At 46.0% G+C, this 20,048-nt stretch overlaps 2 protein-coding genes across 2 annotated transcripts; both read left to right on the top strand.

Moving 5' to 3' along the window:
- Window positions 1–1,989: 1,989 nt before the first annotated feature.
- LOC106330632 lies at window positions 1,990–4,201 on the top strand. Its single transcript, XM_013769071.1, has 2 exons — window positions 1,990–2,249; window positions 3,958–4,201. Exons 1-2 carry the CDS (start codon window positions 1,990–1,992, stop codon window positions 4,199–4,201), a joined length of 504 nt encoding a protein of 167 aa, XP_013624525.1.
- Window positions 4,202–5,010: 809 nt separating this feature from the next.
- On the top strand, window positions 5,011–6,534 carry LOC106330631. The gene has a single exon (XM_013769070.1). The coding sequence runs from the start codon at window positions 5,011–5,013 to the stop codon at window positions 6,532–6,534; it is 1,524 nt and encodes a 507-aa protein (XP_013624524.1).
- Window positions 6,535–20,048: the final 13,514 nt, after the last annotated feature.

The raw sequence follows: 20,048 nt of genomic DNA, 5'->3' as shown, positions 1-20,048 counted from the left end.
CAGAGAAAGATCTCCGGTACAGCTTCTCCTGGGAGATAAAATACCTTGCGCCTCGCTTCTTGATCTTCCCGGCTGTTGGGGAAAAATACCCCGATATCATTTTCTCCAGCCTCCAGGCAGGACCCAGGCCCCCGGGTCCCCGATAAAGGAACGCTCTAGGTCCCCGCTAAAAGGAACCCTAGGATTGGTCCCAGGGACCAACCTCCCTTCCAAGAAATGGAAAACTTCCGAGAAGGAGAATCTTCGATTTTTCCGAATATGGAAGAGTTTAACCTAAATCAAACCGACTTCAAGACGACTATATAAGAGCTTCTAAATCCCTAAAGCAAGGGATCGACTTCTCCAAGGCTTAGAGATTAGAACTAGACGGCTAGAATAAGGGTTCTTACCTAATACTTTGTAACCTCGCTTATTCTTGCTTGTTCTATCTAATAAAAATCTCTTCAAGCCTATATCTTCATTATCTTACTAAATCCTCACGAAACATACACAAACACTTCATAAAAACCAGCTTATCCATCGTTCTGTGGTACTCTAAAAGAGCCTACACAAAAATCCCCTAACAGTTTGGCGCTAGAAGGAGGGGGGTAATCTAACTACGTGATGATGGCGATGGATGAGCACGACAAACTGTCCGAAGCCGTTCGAAGAAAAGCCGAGCCCCAGGGGCTACCCGGCGATTTGCGAAGCCAGGAAACTAAACTACATCAAGCCCACGTCATATCCGGAGGACTGGAGGCAGGTGATATAAGCCACCCCGCAGTCAAGAAGAATACCAACGGTGTAGGGGACGACCCTGAAACCATCAAATCGGAACACCCTGGGACAGACAAGATAGCCTTCACTGCCGAAGAACGAGAGAAGGTCTTGGTTCCACAACATGACGCCCTCGTCATATCACTTACTATAGCAAAATGTCTGGTCAAGAGGATACTGGTGGACAGTGGTAGCTCTTGCAACATCATCTTCCAGAACGCCCTGATACGTAAAGCGACCCCCCCCATCAGGTTCAGCGGAGAAATCAAACGAACAACGGGGGAAACCATCCTCCCTACCTACGCTGAAGGAGTCAACTTACACACCAAGTTCCTAGTCATCAATTGCAACTATTCCTATAACGGGATCCTGGGCCGAGCATGGATTCACGACATGGGGGCAGTCCCCTTAACTCTCCATCAAATAATAAAATTCCCCACACCCTGGGGCATTAGAGCGATTAAAGGAGATCAGGAAACGGCTCGCCACTGCTACCAGGTCGCTCTAAAGAAACAGGCTGAGGTAGCTCCAACCTCGTAAAGCAAGCCTCGGGCTCCACATACGGAAGAACCCGAGATTGAAGATATGGATGACGTGCCATTGATCAAAGGAAACTCGACCCGTAACCTCAAGATCGGCTCCAAACTCTCCGAGGGGCTGAGAAGAAGGCAAATAGACTTCCTTAGATCAAACTCCGATTGCTTCGCGTGGTCCCACTTTGATATGCCCGGGATCGACCCAGAGATCATTATGCACCAGCTGCAAGTAGATCCCCTGCACCAACCTATAAGGCATAAGCGAAGGAAGTTTGCTCCGGAAAGAGATACTATAAACAACGAAGAAGTCAAAAATTTGTTGAAAGTGAGGTTCATTCGAGAAGTTCAGTATCCACAATGGCTGGCCAACGTGGTCGTAGTCAGGAAAAAGAATAGAAAATGGCGAGTCTGCATTGATTTCACAGACCTCAACAAGTCTTGTCCAAAGGACCCCTTCCCTCTGCCTCATATCGATAAGCTTGTCAATGCCACGGCTGGACACCAACTAATGAGCTTCATGGATGCCTTCTCCGGCTATAACCAAATACTCATGCATCCCGAAGACCAAGAGAAGACCTCCTTCATGACGTCCCGAGGGATCTATTGCTACAAGGTCATGCCCTGCGGTCTGAAGAACGTCGGATCGACGTAACAGAGGCTGGTAAATATGATGTTCGCGGATCAGATAGGGCAAACTATGGAAGTCTACATCGACGATATGCTGGTAAAGTCCCTGGAAGCAGAGGATCATATATCGCACTTACAAGAAGCCTTCTCTACCCTCCGAAGATACAACATGAAGCTCAACCCAGCCAAGTGCTCATTCGACATCAGTTCCGGAAAATTTCTAGGGTATATCGTGACCCACCGGGGCATCAAAGCCAATCCAAAGCAGATCAAGGCCATCCACTCGTTTCCCTCTCCAAGAAACATCAAAAGAAGTCCAGAAGCTGACCGGTAGGATGGCAGCTTTGAGCAGATTCATATCCAGACTCTCCGACAAATCCCATGCCTTCTTTGAAACCCTAAAGAACCCAGAGGATTTCAAGTGGACCAAGAAGTGTGAATCGGCTCTCCACGAGCTCAAGGTGTAAGACCAGATCCCGGCCAACTAGGCCGCGGTCGATGCCTCACGTCGCTCGGTCCATACCCTGACCGAACCTCTCAAAATTTTTGCCCTTTATTTAAAACATCGCCCATAGGCGAGGGTTAACTCATATCTTAGCTCAAGACAACCATAGTCTTTCCTAGCTTAGATCAATACAACACATACGCAGGGAATAACATCTATCATCCATTGCTCTGTAACCAATCTAATACTCGTCCGGTCGAATCACCTTAGCTAATGGTTAGTACTCTCAACTACCAGCTAGCTCAAAGGTCGATCCTAGACCCGAATCAAGTCATACGAATCTGAGGTTCCATTCCCCTAGTCCATTTTATCTAGAACTAAGCAAGAGTTACTAGATCATACCTTAGCCACATCCATGGAGCTTGTTAGCTCATCGGCCCAGCTGCTCTAGCTGAATGAACTCGTAAACCAGCTGATCGAGCTGTCACACTCGAACTGAGCTAAGACCCAGCTATGGCCAGCTGCCATATACTGCATCCAGCTCCTTTACACATTAACTCATTCAGCCAACCATCCCCACTGACTTAAGTAACCCTTGAGAAGTCTTCAAACAGCTAAGGACATGCATTTGGCCCTTCCCGGCTCATACTTCATTCAACATCCTTTAGCTTATCAGCTTATGATACCAAGTCCAGCTCATGGACTAACAATGTCAAGTCCTCTCATGGACTAGTAATGCCCATCAGATCCTAAATCAATCAACCAACCACCCCACATGACTCAGAACTGATGAGTCTTCACACTTACCCAACCGGCCATGGAACCATGTCCCAATGGAGCGGATAAATCTTGCTCTAACATCTGGTGAATCCTTTGATCAATCAGAGCTGACACCTTATTCCATCACCAATGGATCAGGTCGTCCATCCTTTCCCAAGACCATATAACACACGGCCTTCCTTGAATAATAACACCCAAGCTCAGTACTTATGGTCCACACCACCAAGTACTAGCTAAACTCTTCTTTATGGTTCTTAGCCAATGCTTTACACATAGCTTACCAACACCAAGGTTGATAACTAACATTCCTTATGACCAATGATAATAAGTGAAAAACATATCACAACACTCAAGCATATGATCAGATAACCTAACACAAGGATCTATCATTGTATGGTTGGTTCCTTATCTAAACATCAAGTTACTCATCAGGCCCAAATCTGACCAATTTCGATAGTACTCCAAAAACTAATTAAAATTCATGTAAATTCATGATAAATCTCAACTAAGAGATTCTCATAATCAGAATCCAATGAATCGACCCGGATCATATGGATCCTGACCATGAACAGCCCGGCTAAGCCCATGGGCATCATTCCTGAACTGGGCAAGGCCATGGTTCAGTGCCATCAAGTCTGATCCAACTGACTACTCCATGTAAACATAGTTTACCTCACAATATATGGTCTTCAAGGGGCGTGCTATACTTGGCCTGGATCACACCACAAGAGACAGAAATATAAACTGGAAAGTGAAATCCGTTACCTTATACATGATCTGATTAGATCATGTGCCTTTCCTTATTATGTTCAGCCATGCTCCTTTAGTGTATGCCTCTATCAATCCTTATCATATACTTCCAGTATTGATAAGATCCATTCATGGGTCGCACCCATCATTCCTTCCAGGGAACTTCCATGAAACCACTTTCTACACTGCATCCGCCTTCGAGGCTGTTCATGCCATTGAGAGTGGATTCCGGCCTTCTCCCTTCTCTCCTGACCATTTGCGTGTGTTCCCAAGACATATAGGAAGCCTAGGACGTGATCATCCATGATCAAACACCATCAAAGGGTCGGTTACAACTTCCCATTTGATTGCTCACAAAACTGCCTCTTTGCTGCCTCCACACCAATTTCGGTATTGGATTTTTTAATCCGACCATACCTCCTTTTTTCTCTGGTTTTCTTTGTGTTTCAGGGTTTAGGAAGAAGCCCTGGCATCCTGCAAAGGCACATACTTGCCTGCCTTTTATAGAAGAAGGGGTGGTTACTTTTCTAACCATTGCATCCCTTCGGTTTCATTTATGTCCACTGATTTAATTAATGGTACAGATTGCACCCTTTCGCCTATGGCAGTTACCATACGTCCCTGACAGGCCTAACTGCTCCTAGACACGTCACACACAAGCCCAGGCTGGTTGCCCAAGCCCCTGGTCCGATCCCAAGTGCTCACCGGCCCATAGCCATCATTGACCAACCAACCGGCCCTGTAACTTCCCAAAACTGACACACTGGTCCGAGCTTTCAACACTCCATCCAGCTGAGCTGAGCTGACTCCCAGCTAACCCTGCTGAATGAGCTAGTAGTCCAGCTAGCTGAGCTGGCCAAACTTGATGTGAGCTACACTGAGCTTGTCCGAGCTTTGCCCAGTTGACCGAGCTGCATTCTCGCATCGTCCAGCTGTCTCATCACTCGTCCAGCTTGCTCTCTTCATCTTATTCAATCTTACTAAGTCCCTTGGTCTATTTTCAGGCATAGACTTAGTTTTCTCATGATCCATCCTGATCATTCACTTCATTACAGCTTGTTCACGATCAATTCCCATGATCTGAACCAAAGCAGTCCAGTTTCTGTTGAAACGTCTATGTCCCGTGTCAAGTTCCAGGAACGGGGACATGAGACAAGTCCTACCTCACCACTCCTCCTCTTTTATCTAAACCCTTCCTTGGTTAGGTATTGCTATTGTATCTCGCGGTCTCAGAACATGCAGTCAGCACCGTCCTGGCGCGAGAAGGGAACTAAGCAGCTGGCAATCTACTACGTGAGTAAAGCCCTCCTGGACGCGGAAACCCGCTATAGCCATCTTGAGAAATTGGCCCTAGCCCTAATGGTCGCCGCTCGAAAGTTTCAGCCTTATTTTCAAGCTCACCCAATTGTGGTCATTACCTCCTTCTCGATAAAGCTGGTCCTTCACAAGCTTGAGGTTTCCGGAGGACTGGCAAAATGGGCAGTCGAACTTGGGGAATACGACGTGATCTTCAGGCCAGCCACGGGGATTAATTCCCAAGTCCTAGCAGATTTTGTAGCCGAATTCTCTCCAACTCTGCTCCTGGCTCTCGAACAGGAGATACATCTCAGGAACGGGGTAGAAGAAGAAGGAGAATGGACCTTGCATGTAGACGGCTCCAGTAACGTTCGAGGGGCAGGAGTACGGATCGTGCTCATGTCTCCAACAGGGAACACGGCCTCGAGAGCCGTAAGATGTAACTTCAAAGCAACGAATAACGAGAGCGAGTATGAGGCCTTGATCGCTGGATTATCGCTCGCCCACCAGCTGGGTGCAGAAAATATCCAAGTTTACAGTGACTCCCAACTAATTATCAATCAAGCACAAGGAGGATACCAGGCTAAAGACGATAGCATGATCCGGTATCTGGCAGTCGCGCAGCGTCTCATCAAGAAGTTCAAAAGCTGCAAATTCACTCAGATTCCCAGAGAACAGAATTCTCAAGCCGACACTTTGGCTAACCTAGGGTCCGCCATTGAGACGCACACCCAGATGAGTATCCCTTTGCTGGTACTCCAATGGCCGGCCACCCTAGTAGAGCCATCGAACGAGGAGGTCTCCGCCATTGAAGAGGAAGAAACATGGATGGCTCCCTTAGTCCGATATCTAGAGGATGACATACTCCCAGAAGACCGCAATGAGAGCAGGAAAATTAAGAAGAAAGCTGCTAGATACTGGCTCTCTCAGGGAAAGCTATACCGCAGGTCATTCTATGGCCCATACCTGAGATGCGTCACACCCCGTGAAGCAGCTAGGATCCTGGTGGAACTACACGAGGGAGATTGTGGGTCTCACTCCAGCAGAAGAAGCCTAGTATTGAAAGCTAAAAGAGCGGGATACTACTGGCCCACGATGGCCGAGGACTCCAATCAAAAGGCTAGACTCTGCGACAAATGCCAAAGACACGCTCCAGTTTCTAAAATACCTCCAGAGAATCTCAAGTCCATAACCTCACCCTGGCCTTTCAGGAAATGGGGCATGGACATAGTGGGGAAATTTCCCATGGCGCCGGGGCAGAAGGTTTTTCAAAGTGGGTTGAGGCAGAAGCACTCAGCAAGATTACCGACCTCCAAATCACAAAATTCATATGGACTCACGTGATCACGCGGTTCGGGGTCCCAGAGGAAATTGTTACAGACAACGGCCCTCAGTTTACAAGCCACAAATTCAAGGAGTTCTGCAAAGACTGGGACATAAGACTCTCCTTCGCTACACCTCGACACCCTCAATCTAATGGGTAAGCGAAATCCACAAACAAGACTGTGGTAAATATGCTGAAGAAACGCTTTGAGGGTTCTCAAGGAAACTGGGCGGAAGAGCTACACAGAGTCCTTTGGGCCTATCGGACTACCTTCAAGACAGCAACGCAGGAGACCCCCTATGCGTTGGTATATGGAGCAGAGGCTATAATCCCAACCAAGATGCATGTGAAGACCACGGTCTTGGGGACCACCTTTCAGGAGGAAAATCATGAGCTGATGTCGCTGAGTCTCGACCTACTCGACGAAAAAAGAGAAGCTGCTCGACTGAGAAACTGGTCCTACCAGCAAGAAGTAGCCAAGACCTACAACAAGAAGGTCAGAACCAGAACCTTTCAGCAAGGCGATTGGGTCCTACGACGAGCAGACAAAACAACTGGGAAACTCACCCAGGATGGGAGGGACCCTACAAGGTAATCGAAATGCGGGGAGCAGGAGCATACAGGCTGCAAGACGCTACAGGTAAAATACAATCCAATTGCTGGAATGCCTTGCACCTCAGAGCTTATCATTTTTAACATCGATCCCCGGATCATATTCTCTATATCTATTGTTTAAGCATTACGGATTCCTACTCCTATGTACGCTGATACGTCTACGGACAAAGCTTATTCAATAAAATAGTTCCGACTATAAAGGGGTGGTAGGAATACCATAATACTTAAAGGGGTAAACGAGCTGAATCAGGTCCAAGCGTCCTTCGATCCTGGCCAACCCTCAATAAAAAGTGGTAAGACCACATGAAAACAATACTGGTATGAGACATAAGGTAGGAATGTGTCTGCGCAAGCCCGAGTATGCCGTCAATACTACCTAAAAACTCTGTATAGCCTCAGGCATATCGGGGTCCCAACCTAAATAAATACCCAAACGTGAAAGGTACCTGTATTAAAACGCTACGTGCTAAAATAATACAGGGGACACAAGGTATAATTGCAAAAGTACTGTAATAACAGGGAGCAAAAGTGCAAAAGTCCGGGAGCACCCTATAATATCCTGTTTCTCCAGACGAGGAAAGCAGTGTAAGCATGGCACTTGGGTTTTCACCCATACCAGGACCCTCTAACTCTGATAGTGGCTTCCTGCAAAAGCAGCATGCAGCACGGGAACTCGATAGTAGCCAGCTTCCGAGCGGCAGAATGCGAAATCCCAACAGGTATCGGTAGCGGCCTCCCCTAGGTAGGTAGAATACAGTCCCTTAAACTAAAAATTCAAAACCCCCGGGTTATTGAAAGCATTCGGGTCCCCAAGCAGTCTCCGGGCCCTGAAATGATTTTTTCAGGACCTGGAAAATGTAAACCTCCAGGTTATTTATAACCCTCGGGCCCAACTACGATCTCAGGATCCTAAGTATAGAAGTTCCTAAACGGCCTCAAAGCCCGAGAACTAAAAATCTATAAAAGATCTATATAGCCTATAGGCCAACGATCTCAGGGTCCCAGAAAGACCTCCAAATCCTATATCGTCAGAGCTAAGATTCCAACCTTGGAATCCCGAACTCACGAGAAAACAAGAAGCAAAGCTTGCAGGGAAACAGAATTCATTACGGAAAATCATTGTTCCAAAGAGAATTAAGAAAGGCAACAAGAAGCCATTATTCAAAGAAAAACAGGTTCGACAAAAAGCAATAAACCTCTAGAAAGGCGGACAAGCTGATACTCGAGACTCCGCAACGGACCTCGAGCTGACTTGGAAAAACCCTCCAGTGACGTTCTTCGGGGAAGGGATTGAGTGAATGGCCCTGATTTGCTCCGGGTTGGCCTCGATGCCCCGGTGGGTTACAATGTACCAAATGAACTTTCCAGAACTGACCCCTAATGAGCATTTTGCCGGGTTGAGCTTCATGTTATACTTCCTGAGGGTGGAAAAGGCTTGCTGCAGGTGAGATATGTGGTCTTCCGCCTCCAGGGACTTGACCAGAATGTCATCGATGTAGACCTCCATGGTTCTCCCGATTTGGTCCGCGAGCATCATGTTCACCAGCCGTTCATAGGTTGATCCTGCGTTCTTTAGGCCGAAGGGCATAACCTTGTAGTAGTAGATCCCTCTGGATGTCATGAAGGATGTTTTCTCCTGGTCTTCCGGATGCATAAGTATCTGATTGTAGCCGGAGAACGCGTCCATGAAGCTCATCAGCTGGTGCCCCGCGGTGGTGTCCACCAACTTGTCGATATGAGGTAGCGGGAAGGGGTCCTTTGGACAGGACTTGTTGAGGTCCGTGAAGTCGATGCAGACTCTCCACTTCCCATTCCTTTTCTTGACCACGATGACGTTGGCTAGCCATTCTGGGTATTGCACCTCACGAATGAACCCCGCGCCAAGCAGGCTTTTGACTTCATCGTTGATGATCGCGTCTCTCTCGGGGAAAAACTTCCTTCTCTTTTGTCTTACGGGTTGATGTACGGGGTCCACCTGAAGCTTGTGCATGATGATTTCCGGATCGATCCCAGGCATGTCTGTGTGGGACCAAGCGAAGCAGTCGGAGTTAGACCTGAGGAAGTCTATCAGTCTTCATCTCAATCCGTCGGTCAGCTTGGAACCGATGTTGAGGTGTCGGGTCTGATCTCCTTCAGTTAATGGCACGTCGTTCATTTCATTTACCTTCGGTTCCTCGGTGTGATGAGCCGGAGGCTTACTCTGTAATTGCTATAAGACCTTTGTGATACGTCCTAGATTCGTACAAGGATCACTCAACAGGATTTGGATATGAACTCGCCAAAGTTGGGAGAACTGGGTGGTTTGAAAGGCGACACAAAAGGTTGCAGAAAGACCTTATGATACTACCGGCTTCGTTTGTGGTTTGGAATGTTATGCCAAGACCAACAAGGGAAGATTTGTTTACTTGTAGAATCACTCGACAAGAAACAAGACTGTTCTAAGCGAAGAACAAATAGATAAACTCATAAACTTTGAAAGAAAATTGATTGATTGATAATGAAGAAGAGTTTACATATTTATAGAACTTGTGGTAAATGAAAGACATTAATAAAAACACTTAGGAAATAACAAAATTGACTGAGAATGTGGAAGGTCAGATCGGTCTTCAGGACGTGGACTTGGTCGAAGCTTCATTCCGGATGTCAGTGGGTCGAGGCGGTACACGGCTCGATCGTCTTGGGCGGTACGGCTAGGAAGGCGAACCTCGGCTGAGCTGTCCTGAACGGTCTGATCTCCATTCTGGTACGGTTTCATGTACTGATCCATGGACTGAGGCGCATCATTCCCTCTCCCTTCAAAAGGATTTTTCCACAAATCTGGATCATCTGCAAAGAAAGGAGATAGATCAGAAACATTGAAACTTGGAGAAATATCATACTTACCTTTCAGATCCAATTGATACCCATTGTCACTGATTTTCTTAAGGATCTGGAATGGTCCATCGACCCTAGGCAAGAGTTTGGACTTCCTTTCCTCCGGAAAGCGTTCCTTCCTCAAATGAACCCAAACAAGATCACCCTCCTCAAAAACGACCTTGCTTCTTTTCTTATTTGCCTTTCTCTCATAGATCTTTGTCTTGGCTGTGATGTTGGCACAGACTTGCTCATGCAACTTCCGAATGGACTCGGCTTTCTTCTTACCATCTGTACTAACTCTTCCACTCAAAGGCAAAGGCAAAACATCAAGTGGAGACATAGGGTTGAAACCATAAACAATTTCAAATGGAGAGAACTTAGTCGCAGAATGCACAGAATGATTGTATGCAAACTCAACATGTGGCAAACATTCTTCCCAAAGCCTAAGATTTTTATTAACCAAGGACCTAAGCAGTGCAGACAAAGTTCGGTTCACAACCTCAGTTTGACCATCGGTCTGAGGATGACAAGTAGTCAAGAACAACAGTCTAGTTCCTAGCTTAGACCATAAAGTCTTCCAGAAATAGCTAAGGAACTTAGCATCTCGATCAGACACAATTGTTCTAGGCATGCCATGCAATCGGACAGCATCTCTAAAGAATAGTTCAGCAACATGCACAGCATCATCCGTCTTATGACAAGGTATGAAATGAGCCATTTTTGAAAACCTATCAACTACCACAAAGATAGAGTCTCGTCCGGCCTTAATCTTAGGTAAGCCAAGAACGAAATCCATAGAGATATCTACCCAAGGATGAGATGGAATGGGTAAAGCTGAGTACAAACCTTGGTTTTTCATTTTGGACTTGGCCTTCTTGCACACCACATATCGGTTGCATATCCTCTCCACATCTTTCATCAGACTCGGCCAATAGAAGTGATCATAAACCACCTTGTAGGTTTTCTTGATTCCGAAATGTCCAATCAAGCCTCCTCCATGAGATTCCCTGACAAACAACTCCCTCAAAGAACAATGGGGAACACAAAGACGGTTATCAAAGAATAAGAAATCAGAAATTTGATAATACTTCCCATAGGCAACCTTGGAACATTTTCTGAAAATTTCCTTGAAGTCTGGATCAGTTGCATACAAATCTTTGATAAACTCAAACCCAAGAAACATGGTCTCAAGAGTGGACAGAAGAACATACCTTCTGGACAAGGCATCAGCCACCACGTTTTCCTTACCTTACTTGTACTTGATCACATAAGGAAAGGTCTCAATGAACTCGACCCAACGGGCATGCCTTTTGTTCAACTTTTGCTGGCCCTTAAGATGTTTCAAAGACTGGTGATCTGTATGAATGACGAACTCATTAGGCAAAAGGTAGTCCTGCTACGTCTGAAGGGCTCGGACCAAAGCATGCAGTTCTTGGTCATAGGTGGGATAGTTGAGCGTAGCTCCTCCAAGCATCTCACTGAAATAAGCAATAGGTTTCCTATCCTGCATCAAAACAGCACCAATACCTACACCCGAGGCATCACATTCCATTTCGAAAGTTTTAGAGAAATCAGGAAGAACGAGTAATGGGGCTTGAGTCAACTTCCCTTTAAGGATCTGGAACGCCTATTCTTGGGCTTGTTTCCACTTGAACCCAACGTTCTTCTTGATTACTTCGGTAAGAGGGGCGGTTATAGAGCTGAAGTTCTGGACGAACCTTCGATAGAACTCGGCCAGGCCGTGAAAGCTTCTCACCTCGCCCACGGTCGTTGGACTAGGCCAGTCTCGAATGGCCTTGATCTTTTCCTCGTCCACTCTGAGTCCATCTACATCTACAATAAAGCCTAAGAAGACCACGTGATCTGTCCCAAAAGAACACTTACCAAGATTAGCAAACAAACGTTCTTTTCTAAGAACTCAAAAAACAGATTTCAAATGCAATTTACGATCATCAAGATTCTTGCTGTAAATGAGAATGTCATCAAAGTAGACAACAACAAAATGATCAATAAAGGACCGCAAGATATGATTCATTAAACGCATGAATGTACCAGGTGCATTGGTAAGGCCAAATGGCATGACAAGCCATTCATACAATCCTAGTTTAGTTTTGAATGCAGTTTTCCATTCATCACCTTCCTTCATGCGAATTTGGTGATAACCACTTTTCAAATCAATTTTAGAAAACACAGAGGAACCATGCAACTCATCAAGCATGTCATCAAGCCTAGGGATAGGATGCCTATACTTTACTGTTATGTTGTTGATGGCTCGGCAGTCCACGCACATGCGCCAAGAACCGTCCTTTTTGGGCACAAGGAGAACAGGAACGGCACAAGGGCTGAGGCTCTCCCAGATGTATCCCTTCTCAAGAAGCTCTCCAATCTGTCTTTGAAGTTCCTTTGTCTCCACTGGATTGGTTCCGTAAGCTGGTCGGTTTGGAAGAGACGCACCTGGAACGCAATCAATCTGATGTTCAATGCCTCGGACTGGTGGCAATCCCTTAGGATTATCTTCTGGAAACACATCAGAGTATTCCTGCAACACATCTTTATGATCACTCGAAATTTCCGGTGCAATGTTAGAGGAGGAAGCCATTAGAGTTTCTTTATAAACGAGCAAAAGAAACGGCTGTTCTGAGCATAAGGATTTATTTACCTGGCTTCCTTTGATAAAGAAGTTAGAGTTCCTAGGAGATACCTCAGGTTCGGATGGCTTTGGCTCTTTGTCTCGGCTCTTCTTCAGCTGAAGCTGATCTTGGTTCGGCCGGTGAGAGGGGAACCAAGGTGATCTTCTTTCCCTTATGATCAAAGGAGTGGTGGTTGGTGTATCCGTCATGTATAGTCTTTTTGTCAAACTGTCATGGTCGTCCTAACAGAATATGGCTTGCGTCCATGGGCAGAACGGTGCAAACGACCTCGTCATCATATCGTCCAATAGTGAGAGGGACCGCGACCTGTTCCCGGACGTACTGTTCTCCAGTGTCGTTCAACCACTCAAATCTGAAAGGTCGAGGAAGTGGTTTGGTCAGGGGTCCTAACTTCCTAACAAGAGACTCGCTAGCAACATTAGTGCAACTACCACCATCAATAATCAAAGAACAAACTTTTTCTGAAACTAAGCATCGAGAATGAAAAAGACTCTCCCTTTGTTCTCGTTCATTGGTTTTGGGTTGAACACTCAATGTTCTTCTGGTAACAAGAAGTGGACTGTAAACTGGGTAGTCGAGATGTCAATCCTCGTCATCATAGATCGGCTCAAGTGTCTCATGAAAGGCCGGTTCTAGATCAAGGTCTGAATGTTCTTCAAAGATTGGAACAAGTCTTTCGTCTGTGGCTCTCCTGGCAACTAGAAGTGGTCCTTGGTGTGGGTAGTCAAAGGAATCTCCTTCCTCATCAAAGATAGGACCGTGGTCGCCCTTGTCCTCTAGATCGTCATGATCATCCTCAGAGTCAACCTCGCCATTCTCCATGAGGATCATCACTTTCTGGTTCGGACACTTGCTGGCATAGTGGCCAAGGCCTTGATATCTATAGCACCAGATGTCTCTTGCCCTATTGTTAGTCTCAACTGCTTTGCCTTTGTCAACATGAACCGGGGTGTTAGTCCTAACAGTAGTATTTGTTGTGATTGGAGACTTACCTTTGTCTTGATAGCTAGGCTTGGGAGCAAAGGCCGGTTTAGAGTAGCCCTTTCTTTTGGCTTGTTGCTCAATCAAAATAGCCTTGTGTAGCATTTGCTCCATACTGGTATACTCTTGAAGCTCCATTCGATCTTGAATGTCTCGGTTGAGACCGGACAGAAATCTGGCCATATTGGCGTCTAGGGGCTCGTCCACATCCGCCTTTAACATCAAGACCTCCATCACTTGGTGATAGTCCTCCACAGATTTGGTTCCTTGAAGAAGCCGTCTGAGCCTTTGGTGAAGTTCCCGGTGATAAATTTCAGGAACAAAACGTCTCCTCATCATGGCGGAGAGCTCGTCCCAAGTAGAGATTGGTGGTCCGCCATTCCTTCTCCTGCGGCCAATCTAACCATTTTCATTTCAGAGAAGTTTTGACAATCAAAAACAAGTTCAATTTTTCTTTCCCATTCAAGAAAAGCATCTGGGTCATTTTTAACATCAAAAGTAGGGATCTTAAGTTTCACTCCTCCTAATCCCTCATTAGTTTCATCAGTTCTAGCAAAAGGATTAACATCACCTGGGTCACGGTTTTGGGTTCCTCTCCTAGGGCGGTTGATGGAACGATCGTCTTGGTTCTCATCCTCTCCGACTTCTTCATTCGGTCGGTTGTTCCTCCGTGGGCGATCTCGCCTGGTTCTAGATCTGGCCAGTTGGCTACCTTGGATCTCATCAAGTCTGAGAAGGATCTGTTCCAAACCTGCATTCATAAGGTTAGTCATGGAATCATTGAGAGCTCTCATCTGCAAGTTAGATAAGCCAGCATAAGAATTCCCGGTTTGGTTCCTATCTTCTTCACTCTCCATAGTTCCTGAAAAGTCTAACACAAAAGATTAGTTTAAACCACAAAATTGCCCACACACTCAAGTGTTTGATCTCGCCCACTCTTAGTGTTTCTCTCGGAATTTGGATGGTCACTCAATAAGTTGTCTCACAAAGTTCTAAGAGAACATGACTAGTAACAAGTTAGGATCTCCAAGCAAACGGGGGTAGTTAGATAGAAAGATAAGAACTTTTTTTTTGGTTTTGAAATCCGTATTAACCACTCTAAGGCTGGATTTCTCTTCAGCCAGTAGGATTTCTCTTCCACCACCTAGCCACTAATCAAACTTTTGATCTTTTTTTTTTTATAGATCTCTTTTCTCTTTTTTTTTTATATGGATCTTGTGGCTGGTAAAGAGATGGCCCGGATTTGAGATAGATAGAAGAAGATGAACAGATTTAGAAAATGGGAGATGAGAAGATGAAACGATGAGAAAGATGAAAAGATGATACCGGTTGAGTGGCTCTGATACCACTTTGATACGTCCTAGATTCGGACAAGAATCACTCAACAGGATTTTGGATATAAACTCGCCAAAGTTGGGAGACCTTATGATACTACCGGCTTCGATTGTGGTTTGGAATGTTACGTCAAGACCAACAAGGGAAGATTTGTTTACTTGGAGAATCACTCGACAAGAAACAAGACTGTTCTAAGCGAAGAACAAAGAGAGAAACTCATAAACTTTGAAAGAAAATCGATTGATTGATAATGAAGAAGAGTACATATTTATAGAACTTGTGGTAAATGAAAGACATTAATAAAAACACTTAGGAAATAACAAAATTGACTGAGAATGTGGAAGGTCAGATCGGTCTTCAGGATGTGGACTTGGTCGACGCCTCATTCCGGATGTAAGTGGGCCGAGGCGGTACACGGCTCGATCATCCTGTGCGGTACGGCTAGGAAGGCGAACCTCGGCTGAGCTGTCCTGAACGGTCTGATCTCCATTCTGGTACGGTTTCATGTACTGATCCATGGATTGAGGCGCATCACTTGGTCTTTCCTTTCAGAGTGGTCTGGTAACAGGAACGGGAATACTATTCATGATCCCCTCTGATTGCCTTTATGCCCCAGGGTGTAGGGAATTTCACTATTTGGTGAAGAGTCAAGGGGACGGCCCCCATGCCGTGAATCCAAGGCCGTCCTAGGATCATGTTGTAAGACGAGTCACAGTCAACAATGAGGAACTTGGTGGACATGTTGACTCCTTCAGCGTATACGGGGAGGGTTACTTCCCGGCGGTTGTTTGGACTTCCCCGCTGAACCCTATAAGGGGGGTTATCCTCCGAGTTAGAGCGCTTTCCTTCAGCCCCAGGTCTTTGTATGTGGCCTGGAAGATGATGTTGCCGGAGCATCCATTATCTACCAGTATCCTTTTTGCCAGGCAGTTCGCTACGGTGAGCGATATGACCATGGCGTCGTGATGCGGGGTGAGAACTTTCTCCTGCTCCTTGGCCGTGAAGCTTATTTCGTCCGTTCCTACTAATAGGCGTTTTAGCTTGGCTGCCTCTAGGCCGTGCTTAGCGTTCCAGGTGCTTTTCTTCGCGGCTGCATGGCTTATGCCGCTGATTTCCGAACCACCCGATATGACATGGATCACTCGGTCCTGTCACGGCGGCAAGACGGGAGCAGCTTCAGTGGGCGTACCAGTAGTCTCCTTGCTTAGATGGCTCTTGGCCTTCTCGGAAAGGAACTCCCTAAGGTGTCCTTTCTTAAGCAGCTCGTTGACCTCGATCTTTAGTGCGACACAATCTTCCATTTTGTGACCGTGGTCTCGGTGGAAGTCGCACCAGAAACAAGGGTTCCGGAAAGAGTCGGGTGCTTTCATCTTCTGAGGCCCCTTGACCTGTTGTCCCATCTGCCCCAGAACATTGATCAGCTCCGGCCTTGAGACGGAGAGGTGAGAGATGTCTGGCCACATGGACACTGCCATCCCTTCTCCCTTCTCGATCGGCCGGTCCTGGTATCTGCTCCGGTTCCGATTTCCGGAGTCCCTGGCTGCTCTTTGAGAGGGTTTCTCGTCTCGCTAGGCTCGGTCAGGTCTGATAATCTTGGGATCTTGCTTGCGTTGCGCCTTGGCGCGGCTGGCGACATCTACCTCCCATTTTACCTATTCCTAGGCTCGAGATAGGACGTATTCCATTGTTTTGCACTGGTATTTGGTCAGCTCCTTATAGAGGTCCCCGTCGGGGAGCAGGCCTCTCTTGAAGGCAGAGATAGCAGTGGGGATACTGCATTCGGGGATAGCCACCTTTTCTTGATTGAAGCGGGCTATGTAGCCTCGCAGGGGTTCCGCTCGGTGCTGGAGGATTTCGTAGAGGCTGTCGGAGGTCTGCTCCAGGTCCATGTTGCTGGCGAATTGCTCCACGAATTTATCGCTGGGAACCGCAAAGGAAGCTATGGACATGGAGGGTAAGTTGATATACCATTGCAGAGCGGGTCCGGTCAGGGTGGAGCCGAACCCTTTGCACATGGTAGCTTCGCGCGACCCCTTTGGGAGTGCTACGGTGAGCATCCTTTGTCTGTATTAGGCGACGTGGTCGTCCGGATCAGTAGTGCCGTCGTACGCCTTTATTGGTTCTCGTCTCGGAGGGTAAGATTCTCCGATTCGAGCTGGCTGAGCTTCTCGGCGCTCTGCTCCAGTTGCTTGGAGTGTTCGTTGAGTTTCTCCTTCAGGGTCTGGAACTCCAAGGAGAGGTTGGGATTGGTCTCCTCCCGAGTTCTATGCAACCCGGTTACTTGACCTTGCAGATCATCGATTTGCTTATGGAGTTCAGCTTCCCTCTGGGTAGCTTTGGGTAGCTCATCCTGCTCGTCCACCGCCATTATCACGTACTTTAGATTACTCCCGTCCTTCTAGCGCCAAACTGTTAGGGGATTTTTGTGTAGGATCTTTGTGAGTACCACAGAACGATGGACAAGGCCAGTGTTTGTATTGATTTGTAGGTAAGAAAGTAGAAAGAGACGTTTTACTAGATGAAAGAGCTGGAACTACAACAGTTTTTAGTAAGAACCCTAGTTCTAGCCGCCTAGCTCTAATCTCCAAGTTTCGAAGTGTCGATCTCTCGCTTTATGGTTTAGGTTCCCTTCGTATAGTCTTCTTAAGGTGGGCCTTAGTAGGTTGGAGTAGGTTAAACTCTTTCATATTCGGAAATATGGAAGGTTCTCCTTATCGGAAGTTTTCCTTTTCCCGGGGGAAGGGGGCGGTCCTGGGGACCGGACCCGGAGTACTTCGTAGCGGGGAACCACGGTTCCTCCTAGCGGCGATCCTGAGAACAGGGGTCCCTTCCAGTGGGGATCCTGAGAACTGGGGTCCCTTCCAGCGGGGATCCAGAGGCCGGTGTCCTGCCTGGGGTCTAGAGGAATTCAATACGTGAGTATTTTTCCCCAACAATAGTGGCACATCCACAAAAAAAAAAAAAAATCAAATTGGGTATGAGACATAAAGCAGGAATGGGTATGCGCAAGCTTGAGTATGTTGTCAAAACTACCTAAAACCCCTATGTATCCTAAGGCGCATCGGGGTCCCTAGAGTACCAATGTACGTGCTACACAATACAGGGAACACATGGTATAATTATTGCAAAAGTACTGTGAAATATATGGAGCAATTAAAACCCTGCTTCACCAGACGTGGAAAGCAGCAAAGTCTGGCACTTGGGTCAGTACACCCATACCAGCATCCTCTAAGCCTGTCAGTGACTTCCTGCAGAAGTAGAATATATCATAGGAACTCGATAGTGGCCAGCTTCTGAGCGGCAGAATGCGAAATCCAAACAGGTACCGGCAATAATCTTGCCTAGGAAGGCGGAGTATGGTCCTTGCGAAAACAAATATTCCTGGTTCCGAAGGAACCCCGGGCCCATATGCAAGCCCCCGATCTAAAGAGGAAACCCACGATCCCCCATACGATTTCGGATCCTATGTATAAAATCTAAGGAAGAACCTTCGGGTTCCCATATAGCCTCTGGGTTCCAATCAAAGATCTCAGGATCTAAGGAAGAACATTCGGGTTCCTATACGGCCTTGATAGACCATGGATTTGACTCACTTTTACCCATGGTTTATAAGTGTTTTAACTACTAATTATTATATTATAGAGTCTATTTAGAATATTTATAGGATCAGGAGTGATTTGGAGGAAAGTGATGATTTTGGAGCATTTTTGAGATATTTGGAGTAAGCACCCGAGATGATCATCGAGCTCGACCATCGGTCGACATTGAAGAGGAATAATCGATCGATGTTCACATCTTGACATCGATCGACAGCGAAGCGCGCCGAAAGCCTGTTTGGTCAGCCGACTTAGAGCCCAAGTCTTCACCAATTTACAAGATTACCCCTGACGAGTTTTAACCTAATTATATAAGCTTTGCCAACATGTTAGAGACAAAGTGTGCTTTCTTTTTTTACTAATTTTACAGCAAAGGTTTTCTAGGATTTTTAGTAGATTGGAGAGAAGATTCAAAGAGATTTGTGATTGGAACTCCATTGATATCTATCTATTTATCTATGCAGTTTTTATACCTTATTGCTGTTGTGAATTGCTTGGCCATGTATGAGTAGTTCTCTTGTTAAATTTTAGGGTTTAAATAGGTTATGAGGGAGAAGCCCCAACTATAGATTGCTAAGTTGTGATATTCATCATTAGGATTGTAATTAATGCCTATTTCTAGATTAGCAACCTAGAACTTGCCCTAGGAATTGTAGAAATAAGCGATAGCTTGCATCTCACCCTGAATCCATCCTAACTGACCTAAGACTTCCTAGAATAAGCGAGTGCTGATATAGTAAGCTTATTGAGCACATTCAATCCGCGCATTAACGCTTGACCAAGAGCATTGATCAATATTCCTATCGAATAATCGGTCGACGTTTCATCACGTGTATCAATCGATATTCCTACAGAATAATCGATCGACACTGGTCAATCGACAAACCTAGAAAGCGAAAGTCTAATGGTTTGTTATTAAGTGTTGAGCTCTATAATATCATGCATACAACTTATTAGGCATCTGTAGGATTATAGTCCTGAGTCCTGAATAAAAACTCTAAGTCTAGCTATTTCCATTTAAGTACCAAAACCCCAATCAATCAATCAAGCAATTACTTGCTCACAAACCTGCAACTTTACATTTAAATCGTTAAACAACCTAGCTTAACTAATCTGATTAGATTTATTAGGTTCCTTAGCTCTCTGTGGATTCGATTCCTAAGTACTACAACTGAACATCTTATTTGAGAGAGTAATTCAGTCCTTAGGGTAATTTGAGTGATATCAAATTTGGCACCGTTTCCGGGGAGCTTTGATCGCCTTATAGATTTAATCTTGTTTAGTCTAAGTTTCTTCTTAAAACTACTTTCTGACACAAAAATTTTTCATGGCTTTTCAGGTACATGCCCAGCAGTACCAGAAGCAACAAGAAAACTCAACTGCTATTCTCATCAGATCCCGCAAGCTTGGAGCGTTCAATCCGCAAAGGAATACGTTCCTCATCGATCAACAACAACACTTGTTCGTTGTTGGGGTCAAAATCGGTTACGACGAAATCAA

The sequence above is a fragment of the Brassica oleracea genome, chromosome C3 (assembly GCF_000695525.1).
Source record: "Brassica oleracea var. oleracea cultivar TO1000 chromosome C3, BOL, whole genome shotgun sequence".
Taxonomy (NCBI): Eukaryota; Viridiplantae; Streptophyta; class Magnoliopsida; order Brassicales; family Brassicaceae; genus Brassica; species Brassica oleracea.
This window is presented reverse-complemented; position numbering and strand designations above follow the sequence as displayed.

What these genes read in the sequence shown, in the direction of transcription:
- LOC106330632 (XM_013769071.1), top strand. Translation starts at nt 1,990, where the DNA reads ATGGAAGTCTACATCGACGATATGCTGGTAAAGTCCCTGGAAGCAGAG. An exon ending in AGAAGTCCAGAAGCTGACCG is followed by an intron (nt 2,250 to 3,957) that starts GTAGGATGGCAG and finishes TATTATGTTCAG; the next exon opens with CCATGCTCCTTTAGTGTATG.
- LOC106330631 (XM_013769070.1), top strand. Translation starts at nt 5,011, where the DNA reads ATGTCCCGTGTCAAGTTCCAGGAACGGGGACATGAGACAAGTCCTACC.